The sequence below is a fragment of the Gekko japonicus genome, unplaced genomic scaffold, assembly GCF_001447785.1.
Source record: "Gekko japonicus isolate JY-2015 unplaced genomic scaffold, Gekko_japonicus_V1.1 scaffold361, whole genome shotgun sequence".
NCBI lineage: Eukaryota > Metazoa > Chordata > Lepidosauria > Squamata > Gekkonidae > Gekko > Gekko japonicus.
This window is the reverse complement of record NW_015174852.1, coordinates 805265-820879: the sequence shown is the minus strand read 5'-3', so window position 1 is coordinate 820879 and position 15615 is coordinate 805265. Positions and strand designations below refer to the sequence as shown.

Sequence of the window (15615 nt, the reverse complement as noted above, 5' to 3'; positions counted from 1 at the left end):
AGGAATCATATGTTATGAACGTGCAGCTTAATCTATGCAGGAACATTACGAGATGTTCCCTGAACGTTAAGTGTAACGGAAAACATATTTATTTATTTAACACCAGAGAGAATTGCAAAAATAAGTCCCTTCCAAAAGGTGTTGGAAGTGTAACTGTAAAGTATGTTCTTTTTTCATATATACTGGAAGTACCCTGCAGCAAAAGAATACTGGCAGAATGTATTCAAAATACTAGAAGATACTATTTAAAGGGGGGAAAGCTACCATGCAACCCTAAAAGTGCCACTTGGGGACTTCTCCCTAGACAGTTTTAACCAGAATTAAAAATGTATTTGGTATCAGCCTGATCATTTTTGGCACAATACTGGGAAAACTTTTCCAAGGCCAATAGCTTGGATCTGTAAAGTTCTGTTTATTATGTTAACAAACAAGGTAATGGTAATTAAATTTGGAATGTAAAAAGAAATGCTCAAGAAAAGTTTTAAGAATTGGCAGTCATTTATTGTGTACTGTGTATCAATCAAGCTAGAAGAGCATGCTAAAGAGGAAATTCTGAGGTGTATATGAGATTGCCATTTATTAGGGTCATTTTTGATAAAAAGTCACCTGGTCTTGTGCATTTATGGTATTGTGGGTCAGTTTAAATTTTCTGGTACTGTGACTCTACTCAGTGTTGGTTCTGAATTTCATTTTTAAAAAATTAACGTGCATCTTACTCAGCACATAGACTCATGGAATGTTAGAGTCGGAAGGGACCTTGCAGGTCGACCCCCTGCACTCTGCAGGAGCGTAGTATCCAAGAAAGGAGTTCTCAACTAAAATGGTGTTAAAGATGATGATTTTAAACAAAACGACGTTTTTGAGACTGAGTTCCAGCAAACACGACGACTGTCACTATTTAAGAACAAGAATGCAGACTACAGCTCTTGTGTCTGAAAGGGCACTATCGTGCAAACGAATGTTTGCGTTTTTAGAAAGAGCCGTCCTTCAAGCATCAAAACTGTGGAATGGCCACTTTGCTCTGCTTTTGTAGAGACAGGGCTTTTCCATCTTGCCTCATTTCGAAACCAGCTCACTTCCTTAAAAAACCCCAACCCTTAACAGTTCAACCTTCCCCACCCCCTGACAACCAAGGAGCAAGTCTGTGACATAAATATCCATGACCCACTGCTGCTACTTCATCGCTGCTCCTCCCCAGCTGACTACGCTGTCTTGGAATAAAAGCGCCAGACAGGGCCAAGAAGAACACTGGATATTGGCTGGCTCTCTGCCCTGCAGCCAAGGGAGAGATACCACAACCGGTGGAATGGCACATGTGACATCCGTGCCAGAGAACCCATGTAACACTTCCTTTAAGCCATTCCAGAGCTTCCCATAAAAGGAAGCTTTCTTCGCTGGGGGAGGAATCGGGAGGCTTTGTTTACACTGCCTTAGAAATAGAACACATCTGCGTGAGACAGAAGGAGAATTGGTAAGCTGATCGGAGCCGTGCTGCCGTCGGCAGGTATGGGATTTGTGACAACGCTCTACAGAAAGGGAACAGGAGTGCTAACGAGACCTTCGCCCCGCTACTAGTATGGCGATAGTTTCTCACGCCGTCTTTGGCCTGACACACGGGAACAGAACGTTTGTGTTCAACGTGACTCTAAAAATTAGCCCCTTGTTAGAATGAAGAGGGAAGCATTTCAGACTATTTTTGCCCACGTGTTTTCCCGAATGTAAAAAGGACAATTCTTCTGCCTCACAGAAGATCACCTTCCTTCCCCCCACCTTGCTGGATTTATTATCAAAGCATCATTTCAAGCCCACCGAAGTCTGCAGGAGATTCCCACGTTGGGAGGAAAAGAATACAAGAGGAGGGGGGGGTTGAGGGGGGAGGGAGGAGGGTAGTATCACATCCATGGTAGTGTCCAAACAGTTTCTCCCTACTGCCCAACCCTGCCATGTGAAGATGCGAAATCAACCTTGAATTGTTGCCTGACGCCAGCATACCCCCTCTAGGACAAATAATCTCTTTTCCTGAGAATCCTAAGGCTCTGAGACCCCTTCAGCTACGGCATCCCTCCTGTGGGCCTCTAACAATGTTTCTAAAAGGCAAGACACACTCATTCCCCGTCCAGAAAGCTGCTTTGGGAACCAGATCAGGGCCATTAATAAGACTCAGCCGCTGTTCACGCGAGAACTCCGGGAGGCTCTTTGAGTGGCATCAGTGGAAACTGACCTTCCCACAGGGCAGGCAGAACTTTACTGGACACCAACTTATCAGAGTGGTCAATTCCTTTGGCAAGTCTTTTTCCTTTAAGCGTCTAAAGGATCCAAGTTGAATTTAAGGAAGCCTATGCAGCAGAAGGCAGACCAGTGTAAGCCTCAGGGATGGTCTTCCGTAGTAATCCTAGCTCAGGGTGATCTGGGAGTAAAGTCGCGCTACCGTTGCCATTTTCTCTACATGACCATATCAACCGCAACACAGTGATATTTCGCGGATGCTTCGAGTGCATGCACAAAGCTGCCATTGAGTACACACAGGAGGGGGTAAGAAGGCACTGTCCCTACAGCAAAGTGTTTCATGTGGGACAAATCGCATTTTCAGTCATTATCAGTCCATGCTGGTTTTGCATATCTACTTTTCTTCACGTCTCCGCACCCCAACAACTTCTGGTATCCAGCAATTCTGGACCGAGGTATCTTAAAGACCATCTCTTCCCACATGATGGCCCTGCAAACATCTGCCAGGAAGATGCTCTTGCATTTCACTTTGGCTCAGGAGGTCCAGAACGTGAGGGGAAAATGTTTGGGTTCTTGCTAACACCCCCACCCCACCCCACATCTCTCTAACTCCTCCTCTGTCTGGCTGATTTCCTTCCCAGCTTTTATAAGACTTTTTAAAAGTCTTTGTTAGTGCACAGGGTGTGTGTGTGTGTGCGTGCGCGCGTGCACTGTTTTTCTTATTCTGAGAGGCAACAGTTAGCTGCTTGCCTTACCTTACAAGGTTGTAGTAATTTTTTTAAAACATTAATGTACGGTATTTTGTTAGGCTATTAGGCTAACAGAGCAGGAGGAGGAGGACGAGGAGAAGAGGAAAAGGAGGAGGAGGAGATTGGATTTATACCCTCCCCTTCACTTGGAGTCTCAGAGCTAAGAAGAAGAAGAAGAAGAAGAAGAAGAAGAAGAAGAAGAAGAAGAAGAAGAAGAAGAAGAAGAAGAAGAAGAAGAAGAAGAAGAAGAAGAAGAAGGAAGAAGAGATTTATACCCCGCCCTTCACTACCCAAAGGTGTCTCAGAGCGGCTTACAAACTCCTTTCCCTTCCCCTCCCCACAACAGACACCCTGTGAGGTGGGCGGGGCTGAGAGAGCTCTTGACAGAAACTGCCCTTCTTCAAGAACAGCTCTTATCAGAACTATGGCTTGCCCAAGGTCATCCAGCCAGGTGCAAGTGGACGCGTGGGGAATCAAACCTGGTTCTCCCAGATTAGAATCCGCGCACTTAACCACTACACCAAACCGGCTTACAAACTCCTTTTCCTGTGAGGTCGGTGGGGCTGAGACAGAGCTCTTGACAGAAACTGCTCTTCTTCCAAGGACAGCTCTGACAGAACTGCGGCTTGCCCAAGGTCATCCGGCAGCTGCGAGTGGAGGAGTGGGGAATCGAACCCGGTTCTCCCAGATTAGAGTCCGTGCACTTAACCACTCCACCAAACCGGCTTCTTACCATACATGCCGAAAGGGTGATCTGAAGTCCAAGTTCTGGGGTGGGGTGGGGTGGTCATCATTTCTCTGTACTCCCTGACCTGGACAGCCCCAGCTGGCCCATGTCTGATAGGCTCTCGGAAGCTAGTCAGGGTCTACCCTGGCTCATACCTGGATGGGAGACCACCAAGGAGGTCCAGCGTCACTACGCACAGGGAGGCAACGGCAAACCACCACTGAACCTCTCTTGCCTTGAAAACCCGATGACGGGTCAACCGTAAGTCGCCTGTGCCTGGATGGCACACTTCCCACCGATTCTCTATAGAGGAGCTGCTCACAGCCCTTTTGGTAGAGGAGGACGTCTGCTTGCTCGAGAGCGACTTCCTTCAGAACAGTAGACTGTACTGGTGATCTTTACAGGCATCTCTGGGCCAGGAGAAGGCTTTACTTCAATTTGTCATGGTGCCAATCCATGAAATTGCTGAGTGGTCGGGTTAGAACGGATAAAAGGAAGTACTTCTTCACCCAAAGAGTGATGAACACATGGAATTCACTGCCGCAGGAAGTGGTGGTGGCTACAAGCATGGACGGCTTCAAAAGGGAATTAGATAAGCATATGAAGCAGAGGTCCATCAGTGGCTATTAGCCACAAGGTATAGATAGGGACTCTGGGGCAAGTGATGCTCTGTCTTCTTGGTGCTTGGGGGGGGGGGGACAACAGTGGGAGGGCTTCTAGTGTCCTGGCCCCACTGGTGGACCTCCTGATGGCACCTGGTATTTCTGGCCACTGTGTGACATAGAGTGTTGGACTGGATGGGCCTTTGGCCTGATCCAACATTGGCGTCTCTTATGTTCTTATGTTCTTATGTTACCTATCGACCACGGTGGGAAAACTCAGCTCCCCAAGAAGCGTTCAAATGAGGAGAGTAAGGCAGGTCAAGACAGAAGGGAAACACCTGCCGGTACTTACAGCATATCGGGGCAATTGTCCGGTTTCTCCAGAAGTCCGCCCTCCATCACAAAGCGGAGGACTTGCTCGTTGGACATGCCTTGGTACGGCTGCTCCGCCAGCGTGGCTATTTCCCACAGGACGACGCCAAAAGACCTGTGGGGGGGAAAGCCAGTACGTTAGGAACCGGTTCAAGCCAAAGCCCACCTGCTTCCGCTAACAGAGAACTTCTGTGCACTGCTTGGGACTTCTCCAGCTTGCCGACTGCTGGGCTTTCTGATGGAGCGCTGCGCTACCCTGCGCCCAGGGCTATTTTTGGGGCAGGAACGCGCAGGGACGGAGTTCCGGCTGGCTCCCGAGTTGGCCACGCCCAGCAGGGACTCATTAGCATAACAGGCCACGCCCAACGGCAGAAACACATTAGGATTGGCTACATTCGGGGTGTGTGGCCTAACATGCAAAGGAGTTCCTGCTCCAAAAAAAGGCCCTGGGTTTTGACAACAAACAAGGTAAACAGAATAAGAAGCAAAAGGTGGGTGTGGCTGGATGACCACACTTCTGGTAACATGGGGGTGTGGCCTATTGGGCTAATGAGCTGTGCTGTCAGGGGTGTGGCCTAATAGGCTAATGAGTTCCTGCTGTTGGGTGTGGCCTGTTATGCTAATGAGTTCCTGCTGGGCTTTTTCTACAAAAAGAGCCCTGCCTGCGCCCAAGACAAAGAGCAAAATCAGGCACTACCACACGGGCCCTTTCGCTAGTGCGATGCTTGCATGGGTGACTCTTCTGTGAAAATAGTGCCAATGCCTCCCCCTGCACATGGGGGGGGGGGAGCTGATGCCCCCCTCCTAAAAAATAAACAAAAAACAAAACTACAAATCAGACATGCAAACCCATGAACCCATTTCGACCAGGGTGATGGCTCTTTGGTATTTAGGGAAGCAAGCAAGATCAGACTCCTGGATGAGACCAGGGGGTCCATTTCATCTAGCGTTCTGCTTCCCACAGTTGGCCAGCAAGACAATTCCACGAAGCCCACAAGCAGGCCACAAAGACCGTAACCCTCCAACCACCCTACAAGCCACCGGCATTCCCAGAATACTGGCCCTGAACAGGGAGGCTCTGTTTAACTATTGCAGCCAACAGCCGTATATATACCCACCCCTTTGTGAATCGGTCTGATCCCTTTAAACAAAAAACCTTGTATGTCACCGACCGTCACTGCATGTAGCAGCAGATTTGGTACTCTGATTATGCACTGTATGACGAAGTACCCGCTGTTATGTATGGACACCAGTTCTTCTATTATCTGGAGCAGGGCCATATCAACATTCCCCACACCAACGGTGACTTCACAATCCCCCCCAACACCACCACCAGCCAGCTTTTTCTAAACTAAAAAGCTCTTCCCTCACCGGGACGTCGCCCCAGCTACCCCTTGGATCACACGGATGGGCCCTTCCAGTGCTACAAACTCTCTTATGAGCAAGGCTATTTTTGGGCAGGAACGCACAGGAATGGAGTTCCGGCTGGCTCCTGAGTTGGCCACGCCCAGCAGGAACTCATTAGCATAATAGGCCACACCAAACAGCAGAAATTCATTCGGACTGGCTACATTAGGTGTGTGTGGCCTAACATGCAAAGGAGTTCCTGCTACAAAAAAAGCTCTGGGTTTTGACAACAAACAAGGTAAACAGAATAAGAAGCAAAAGGTGGGTGTGGCTGGATGACCACACTTCTGGTAACATGGGGGTGCGGCCTAATATACTAATGAGCGGTGCTGTCAGGGGTGTGGCCTAATATGCTAATGAGTTTCTGCTATTGGGTGTGGCCTATTATGCTAGAGTTCCTGCTGGGCTTTTTCTACAAAAAGAGCCCTGCTATGAGATGGAACAACCAGAACTGTACAACTACGCCATAGGAACAGACAGCTTTAAAAGGGGATTAGACAGATTCATGGACTATCAGTGGCTGCCTGCCATGGTGATGGAGGGGAACCTCCACAGTCAGAGGCAGTCAGCCACTGAATACCAAGTGCCAAGAGGCCTCCCTTAACGTTATCTGTTACAATCACAGATCAACCAAGATTAAGACACAGAATCCAGCACATCTATGTACAGTAAAATTTCAGAACCACATACTAGGCCAATTCCAACAGTACCAACATAATTAATAAAAAGACTTAGTGAGCTGCTTCCTTGTTAAACATTTTGTTGTTCCGTCGCACAGTCGAGTCCGACTCTTCGCAACCCTATGGACCAGATCACGCCAGGCCTTCCTATCTTTCACCATCCTCTGAAGTTGGCTCAATTTCATGTTCGTTGCATCTATGACACTGTCTAACCATCTCATCCTTTGCCGTCCCCGTCTTCTTTGACCTTCAATCTTTCCCAGCATCAGGGTCTTCTTCTCCAGGGAGTGCTCCCTTCTCATTGGGTGGCCAAAGTATTTGAGCTTCAGTTTCATTATCTGGCCTTCCAGGGAACAGTCAGGGTTGATTTCTTTTAGGATTGACTGATCTGATCTTCTTGCAGTCCAAGGGACTCTCAAGAGTCTTCTCCAGCACCATAGTTCAAAAGAATCTATTCTTCGGCGCTCGGCCTTCCTTATAGTCCACCTCTCGCAGCCATACATGACTACTGGGAATACCATGGCTTTGACCATGTGGACTTTTGTTGGCAGGGTGATGTCTCTACTTTTTATCATGCTGTTTAGGTTCGCCATCGCTTTCCTCCAAAGGAGCAGGCGTCTTTTAATTTCATGGCTGCTGTCACAGTCCGCGGTGATCTGGGATCCCAGGAACGTGAAGTCTGTCACTACTTCCACGACTTCCCCTTCTATTTGCCAAGGAGTGATGGGGCCGGATGCCATGATCTTAGTTTTTTTGATGTTGAGCTTCAAGCCCACTTTTGCGCTCTCCTCTTTTACCCTGAGCAAGAGGCTCGAACACTCCAAGGGGAGGAAACTATAAAAGTTGTCAGGTCTGCCTGGAAAATTTGGTAAGATTGGCGTATGTGCAGAGACCAAATGTCCATATGCAGAGGGCAATATAACAACACATGATCAGCCGTTTCAAATGTGTTGAGGGTGAGGAATATGTGCATGTCTCCATCCCAAAAGAGCTGATGGTAAAAGCATTGAAGTGGACTGGGTTGATGGCTCTTCAGTACTTAGGGAATTATAAAACATATAGATAGCCTGCTGGACCAAAGTTTTTGCCATGGCTGAGTGTCAAAAGAGGTAACCTCAGGGGAAGGCCTCAGCCTCTATGCCCTGCTGTTGGCCCCCCAGAGTAACTGATTTACCACTGGGCAAGACAGAATGCTAGACTAGATGGGCCACTGGTCTGATCAATGAGGGCTCTTCTTATGTTCCCATGTTAGCTGAATTCCAAATGTAGCTGCACCTCAGATTCCTAGACATGCTTTACCATACGGCCTGTATTATTGTTCTTATTATGAATTGTCACAGTCAGATATGTGACTGGTAGATGGTGTTCTGCAATTCAAGATCTAGCCAAGTTCTTGGGAACTGCAGAGGTATCTTCGCAGGATTCTTGCTCTTCCAAGCAACACTGTCTTCTGGAGCTGAGCTGGTGTTATTTGCTCAATGCCCAAAATGTCCAGGTATTTCTTGAATCTTGTAGTCACTACTCCAAGGGCTCCAATGACAACCGGCCCTATACAGAGGTCACTTTCTTCTCCCAGAGGCTCTCTAACTCCATTTATAGGTCTTGGTATTTTGTGCTCTTCTCCTGTTCTTTCTTTTCTATTCCGCTGTCTCCTGGGACTGCTATGTCAATGATCCAAACCCGATTTCTCATTTTTTCTACAACTGTGATGTCAGAAGTGTTATGCTCCAGGTGTTTATCTGTTTGTAATCAGAAGTCCCAAAGAATCTTTGTTTCATCGTTCTCCATGAACTTGTCTGGTTTGTGCTCCCATGAATTGCTGTCTGACGGTAAGCCATAGTTCTTGCAAAGATCCCAGTGCAACGTAGCTGCAGTTCTATCATGAGGTTCTTTTTCATCAGTTTGAGCAATTTTACTGTAGGCCTTGACCATGTGGTCGACTGTTTCATCCTTTGTCTTGCAAAGCTGACATTTGCTGTTATCACTGGTCTTCTGAATCTTGGCTGTCATACCATTCATTTCGAGTGCCTGGTCTTGTGCAGCTAGGAGGAGTCCTTCTCTTTCTTTCAAGTGCCCATTTTGGAGCCCCTTTCAAGAATTTTCACTATCAACTTTGTTCTTTGTGTCTTTCAAATATTGCCCAACAAGCGATCACACAGTGAACAATACAATAACAAGGAAAAAAACTGTGCGGAAAGACGCTAAGAAGAAAAACAGAACAAAGAGAAACAAGCAACTCTTAGGTTCTGTTCAAACTAGAATGATGATTACCTGTTGGAAGACATTATATGCTACCTGTTGGAATAATAAATATGTTTATTATGTCCTTGCCTGCTGGATATACCAACAGTACCTAAGAGTTGCTTGTTTCTCTTTGTTTTGTTTTTGTTCTTAGCGTCTTTCCGCACAGTTTCCCCCCCCCGTTATTGTATCTTTCAAATATTGCCCATACAAGTGCTTTTCCTTACAGTTGTCAAAGTCAGTTCTGATTTCAATCTCTTTGTAATCGTCTTTGGTTTCTGTAACCTTAAATAAGTGTAGATCAAGGCAGCGTAGGAGCTTTCGTGAGTCACTGCTCACTTCTTCAGATACACTTCAACTAGAAGGTTCTCTTTGCTTTTCTTGGTGTAGTCATTCAGTGCACATTTTTCTTCTTCAACTGCCTGCTTAACTTTCAGAAGACCCGGAGACCTCTTCCACCTAATTTTTTGGCAAGTAAAGGTGATCAACATCATTTCTAGAGTGTAGCGAGTGATGCATTGTCACTACTTGTGAGTTTTGTGATCTGTTGCTTCTAATGCTGCTTGTTTCTAATCGATGTATCTTAGAACTGGGACTGCCCATCATAGCAATGCTGATGCACATAAACCAACAAAACCGAACGTTAACACAAGGCTGAGAAAAATGTTGTCGGCAGTGGAGGAAAGGTCTGGCAATTTTAACCCTCAACAGCAAGCCCTCTTTTTAATCTCTGGAATCTGAACAACGGAGCAATCATCCATTGCGAGAAGAGGGACGAGGCACAGAGCAAAAGGCCCAGGGAAATGGAACAGCTCAACATGGGACGCCCCTCAAAAAGGCAAGACCGTTGGAAAGTATGAGAGATGAAAAGTTCAAAGCATTCCGAGCATAGCACTGCCTGGGATGTATGTAGCTCAAGGGGGCGTAAAGCAAACCATATGTTCATTCGCACACCGACACTCCCATCTACAGAATACTGACATGGACTGGAAACCAACAGATGCAGTGGCTTCTTGACGAATGCACCACACCAAAAACAACACTTAGGAAGTCATTTCACATATTACGGGACCACAGGCCTTTTCTGATCTGGAAATAAATTCCTATGTTGGGCAGTGGCGGGGGGAGAAAGCAGCCGATGGAATGGCCCTCAAGGAAGTATTGCTATTGTTTTTTTAAAAAACTGCCTTATGTCAAGGTATGGAGACAAACTAAAACATCCTATTTTCACATGTTTATTCCTCTATGGAGGACTCGCCCCCTCCAAATTACACTGTTGATTTGTAGAAATCCTCTGCACACAAGAGAGTACATGTGATCTTGTTCACATGAGAGCCAGTTTGGTGTAGTGGTTGTGTGCGGACTCTGATCTGGGAGAACCGGGTTTGATTCCCCACTCTTCCACTTGCACCTGGCTGGATGACCTTGGGCAAGCCATAGTTCTGATAAGAGCTGTCCTTGAAAAAGAGCAGTTTCTGTCAAGAGCTCTCTCAGCCCCACCAACCTCACAGGGTGTCTGTTGTGGGGAGGGGAAGGGAAAGGAGTTTGTAAGCCGCTCTGAGACACCTTTGGGTAGTGAAGGGTGGGGGATAAATCCAATCTCTCCTTCTTCTTCTAAAATCCATATGGATTTTTTTCCATTAAAGTTTACTCTTTTTAAAAAAAAAACACGCAATTTAGGGATATGAGCAAAAAACAACATCCCAACCATTACACTGGAATGTTACAGCCCTCTGGCTGAAGTGTGTAATGCACTAATACCTTCCTCCAACATGCATTACAATGTCAGAATCAACCATGACTCCCCTAAGGACTAATCAGAACTAAGGTCTGGATTCAAATCATAACATCTCTGCCAGATTGCTGCTCCCTTGGATGGCCAGATATTTATTTTTAGGCTGTCAAAGGGGGTGGGGGGGAGAGAAGAGATCATCACTGGTCTCCTAAATTAGTCTTTCCAGAAGACACGGCTACAAGCAAGCGATGGGTTCTCCCCCTCCCAGGAATTCTGCAAAGGGAAGCCAAGCAGTTTCCAAAAGATACTGCTCTACCTAAGAAGCAAAACTGCCAAGCCTAGAGTTTCGAAATGCATCTCCAGAGCTGTGGGGAAAACAGCACGGAAACAAAACGATACCGTTCCTCATTTTACAGCTTTAAGTTTGTTACACCGAAGAATTCATCCACGGATTTCTCTTCCCACCACCGCAGATTCCAGTTCTTCCCTCTGCTTCCTTTGCAAAGAGACCTTGCCTGGATTTTATGAATCTGAGCCAACTTAAAAACTGTACAGGTGTTTGCCTAGATTTGCTCTGAGAGTGTTTTTCTTTTTTTCTTTCGGGTTTCACAGATGTTTCACAGAGGAGAGGAAGCAGCTCCCGGAGGGCACGCTAACTTCAAACAGGGACTCCGCAAAAACAGAGTGGAAACAGGAAAAACCAGATGAGGCCGAGGGCTTAAGAGAGGGCAACCGGTTGGCTCTTCCCTGGGCCCTGAAACCTGATTACGGCTCGAAAGCATTTAAAAGCAAGCACGGCTTTAAAAGCACTTTGGCGGTTACCAAACATCTGAATGCGTCGTGAACACGCCATCCTTCAGCGATTCCGGGGACATCCAGCGAACTGGCAGCAGGCCTTTCCCTCCTTTCCGGTAGTAATCCGTTTCGTAGATGTCTCTCGTCATGCCAAAATCTACATTGCACATAAAGGGACACGTGAGCATACTTAACACATCCCAATGGAACATAGTCTAAGAACATAAGAAGAGTCCTGCTGGATCAGCCCGGTGGCCCATCTCCTCCAGTATCCTGTCTCAGTTCCTCTGGACGGCCAACAACAGGGCATTAGCGGCTTACAAACTCCTTTCCCTTCCCCTCCCCACAACAGACACCCTGTGAGGTAGGTGGGGCTGAGAGAGCTCTGACCGAAACTGCCCTTTTTTCAAGGACAGCTGTGCCATTCTACTGCAGAGATTATGGGAGAATCTCTTCTCTGCTGGGCTTGTTATGCTATTTTTCCCACCAATGGAAACACCCAAAGTGGGGATTGGACCCCCTGAGCCCCTGGCCCAATCTTTTTTCAACCTGGGGTTCTTTTGGAGAGAGGCTCCAGCAGCTACACTGCAAATGTGGTGCCTCAAACCCCATCTCCCTGAATATAACCTAGGAGAGATTTGCCATTGACTATAGTTCCCCCATAGGGTATAATGGAGCCAAATATATTTGGTAATTTATTTATTTATTTATTTAATTCAATTTATACCCCGCCCTCCCCGCATATGCGGGCTCAGGGCGGCTTACAAGAGGCCTACGCCAATATAAAACATATAAAACCATATAAAATCAATTCAATACAATAACATTATACTAAACAAAGGGCTCTGGCGTTCTCCTATGATATTCCGCAGATGGTATACGATTTCTCTACTACTCAGCTGCTTTTTCCAGCACTGCAATCTCCTTTTTGAGATACAGTGACCAGAACTGTGCACGGCGTTCCATATGAGGCCGCACCATAGATCTATACGGGGGCATTACAGTATCCGCCATTTTATTCTCATCCCCTTTTCTAATAATCTCTAACATAGAGTTTACCGTTTCTACTGCTGCAGTACACTGGGTTGCAGCTTTCATAGAGCTCTCCACCATGACCCTAAGATCTTTTCCCCTCCCAGTCTCAGCAAGTTCAGACCCCGTTAGCTTATAAAATGTAAAGGTTTCCCTTGCTCGAAAGCCAGTCGAATCCAACTCTGGGGTTGCGGGGCTCATCTCCGTTTCCAAGCCGAAGAGCCGGCGCTGTCCGAAGACCTTTACGTCTTCCGTCTAAAATCCCACCAGTAAGACCCAAGCAAATCAGGTTGGACACATCTGTCATGAGGAGGAGGAGGAGATTGGATTTATACCCCGCCCTTCACTCGGGAGTCTCAGAGCGGCTTACAAACTCCTTTCCCTTCCCCTCCCCACACCAGACACCCTGTGAGGCAGGTGGGGCTGAGAGAGCTCTTGACAGAAACGGCTCTGTTCAAGAACAGCTCTGAGAGAACTGTGGCTTGCCCAAGGTCATCCAGCCAGGTGCGAGTGGAGGAGTGGGGAATCAAACCCGGTTCTCCCAGATTAGAGTCTGCACACTTCACCACCACACCGAACTGGCTTTTGGGCACAACACTTCTCCTCCTCTACTTGGGCTATGAATCTGAGCCGACTTAAAAACTGTACAGGTGTATTTTCGGCAGCGCTCCCAGAGGGGGAGGGGCACAGAACCGGGACTCCGGTCCACAAAGAAGACTGGACATTGTGTAGTTCAGTGGGAGGGAGTGTCAGACTAGGATCTGGGTGGGAGGCCGGGGTTCTAATCTCCACTCTGCCATGGAAGCTCCGGCCAGTCGTACTCTTTTAACCTAGCCTACCCCACAAGATTGCTGTTGTGAGGATAAAACGGTGGAGAGGGGAAGGGGGCAAGCTGTTTCGGGTCCCTGTTGGGGAGAAAGACGGGGTATAAATGAAGTAAATAATTAAAAAAAGAATTGTTTTTTTAATATATCCCACTTTTCTCTACCAGAAACAGTCTCAAAGCAGCTTGCCATCGCCTTCCCTTCCTCTCCCCACAACAGGCCCCTTCCGAGGTAGGTGGGGCTGAGACAGTTCCGAGAGAACTGGGACTGGCCCAAGGTCACCCAGCAGGAGAAGGATGGGGGAATCGAACCCATCTCTCCAGATTAGAGTCCGCCGCTCTTAACCACTACACCAAGCTAGCTCTGAACCACTTACGGTTTCTGGAGACTATGCAGAAAAGAGGGGGGCCACACCAAGGCAATACAAGGGTGAGAAGACAAATGGTGCAAAGGAAAGAATGATTCTATAACCCCCATGTGTTTTGCGTGTAAGGTAAAGGTTTCCTTTGCTCGAAAGCCAGTCAAATCCGGCTCTAGGGATGCGGTGCTCATCTACGTTTCAAAGCCGAAGAGTCAGCACTGTCCGAAGACGTTTCCGTGGTCATGTGGCCAGCATGACTAAACACCAAGGTGCACGGAACGCTGTTACCTTCCCACCGAAGTGGTACCTATTTATCTACTTGCAATTCCTTGCTTTCGAACTGCTAGGTTGGCAGGAGCTGGGATCAGAGACGGGAGCTCACTCCGTCATGCGGCACACTCGGGTCTTGAACTGCTGAACTACCAACCTTCCGGTCTGCAGTTCAGCGTCTTCACCACTTGAGCCATCACAGCCTCATACGTTTTTGCGTGTAGCTTTTGCTAAAATGTACGTATGGGAACAGATCTAAAAAGAAGCCGGAAGATCCCCCCTGATGAAGCTGCACGCAAGATGCGTAGGGGTTATACAATCATTAAAGATTCTTTCCTTTACATCATTTGTCGTCTCACCTTCGTCCTGGAAATCGTGCTAGTACCCGACGCACTCTCAAGTACCCTGCCTTTCTCTCTACAGCCACACCAGTTAGAAACCTGCTTTGTTTTTCAAAAAGTTGTCAGGATGCTGGGTTCTGCACGCATCAATCTGTACACTGTGATCACAGCAGCACAAGAAAGGCACAGAACAGAAAAACAACCCACGTCTGCCCATTTCGATCCCTGCGTCTTTAGCACGTTGGGAGACAAAAGAGAGAGAGAGAGAGCACACCTCCAATTTTCACAGTAAAGTCTTCTGCAACCATACAGTTCCTTGCAGCGAGATCTCTGTGGACAAACTTGTTGGCATTCAGATAGGCCATGCCGTCTGCAATCTCGCCTGCCATCTGAATCATCTTCTTCAGGGCCGGAAGGGTCTGTGCGGGGTTGTTCTGGAGGAGGAGACAGCAACAGGAGCACGAGTCGTTCATTTCAGAACATAAGGAGAGCCCTGCTGAGCAGGCCGGTGGCCCATCTAGCCCAGCATCTTGTCTCACACAGTGGCCAACCAGTTTCCTCTGGAGATTGACTGCCTCTGAATGTGGAGGTCCCCTTCGTCACCACGGCTAATAGACCTCTCCTCCATGAATCAGCCTAATCCCCCTTTAAAGCGGATTGAGCCTGTGGCCTTCATTAAGGCCTCTGGTAGCTAATGCCACCTTTTAATCACCCGCTGTGTAAAGACGTATTCCTTTTTGTCTGTCCTGAATCTACTGCCCATCGGTTTTACTGGACGGCCTGGTATTTCAGAAGAGGGAGAAAAGGTTCTCTTTCCAGCTCTTTCCGCCCTGTGCATAATTTCACAAACCTCTATCATAACGCCCCCCCCTTAGTTGTCTCTTTTCTAAACTGAAAAGTCCCAGACTCCTCAGCCTTTCCTGCGCACCAAACCCCATCATCAAATTGGTTGTCCCTTTCTTTAACTGGAGAAGAAGAAGAAGAAGAAGAAGAGGAATTCCCCACAGCAGACACCCTGTGAGGTAAAAGAAGAAGAAGAAGAAGAGATTGGATTTATACCCCGCCCTTCACCTGGAGTCTCAGAGGGGCTTACAAACTCCTTTCCCTTCCCCTCCCCACAACATACACCCTGGGAGGTAAAAGAAGAAGAAGAAGAAGAAGAAGAAGAAGAAGAAGAAGAAGAAGAAGAGGAGATTGGATTTATACCCCGCCCTTCACTTGGAGTCTCAGAGGGGCTTACAAACTCCTTTCCC

General features: G+C 47.4%; 1 protein-coding gene across 1 annotated transcript in view; it reads right to left on the bottom strand.

Annotated features, from left to right (window-relative positions):
- IGF1R (insulin like growth factor 1 receptor) overlaps window positions 1–15615 on the bottom strand; it is a 255537-nt gene that overhangs the window by 1796 nt on the left and 238126 nt on the right. Inside the window, exons 18-20 of the mRNA XM_015424544.1 lie at window positions 14637–14796; window positions 11562–11691; window positions 4657–4791 (exon numbers count right to left, since the gene is read on the bottom strand). Coding sequence (XP_015280030.1) covers window positions 4657–4791; window positions 11562–11691; window positions 14637–14796 — 425 coding nt within the window. The remainder of the gene's footprint in view (window positions 1–4656; window positions 4792–11561; window positions 11692–14636; window positions 14797–15615) is intronic.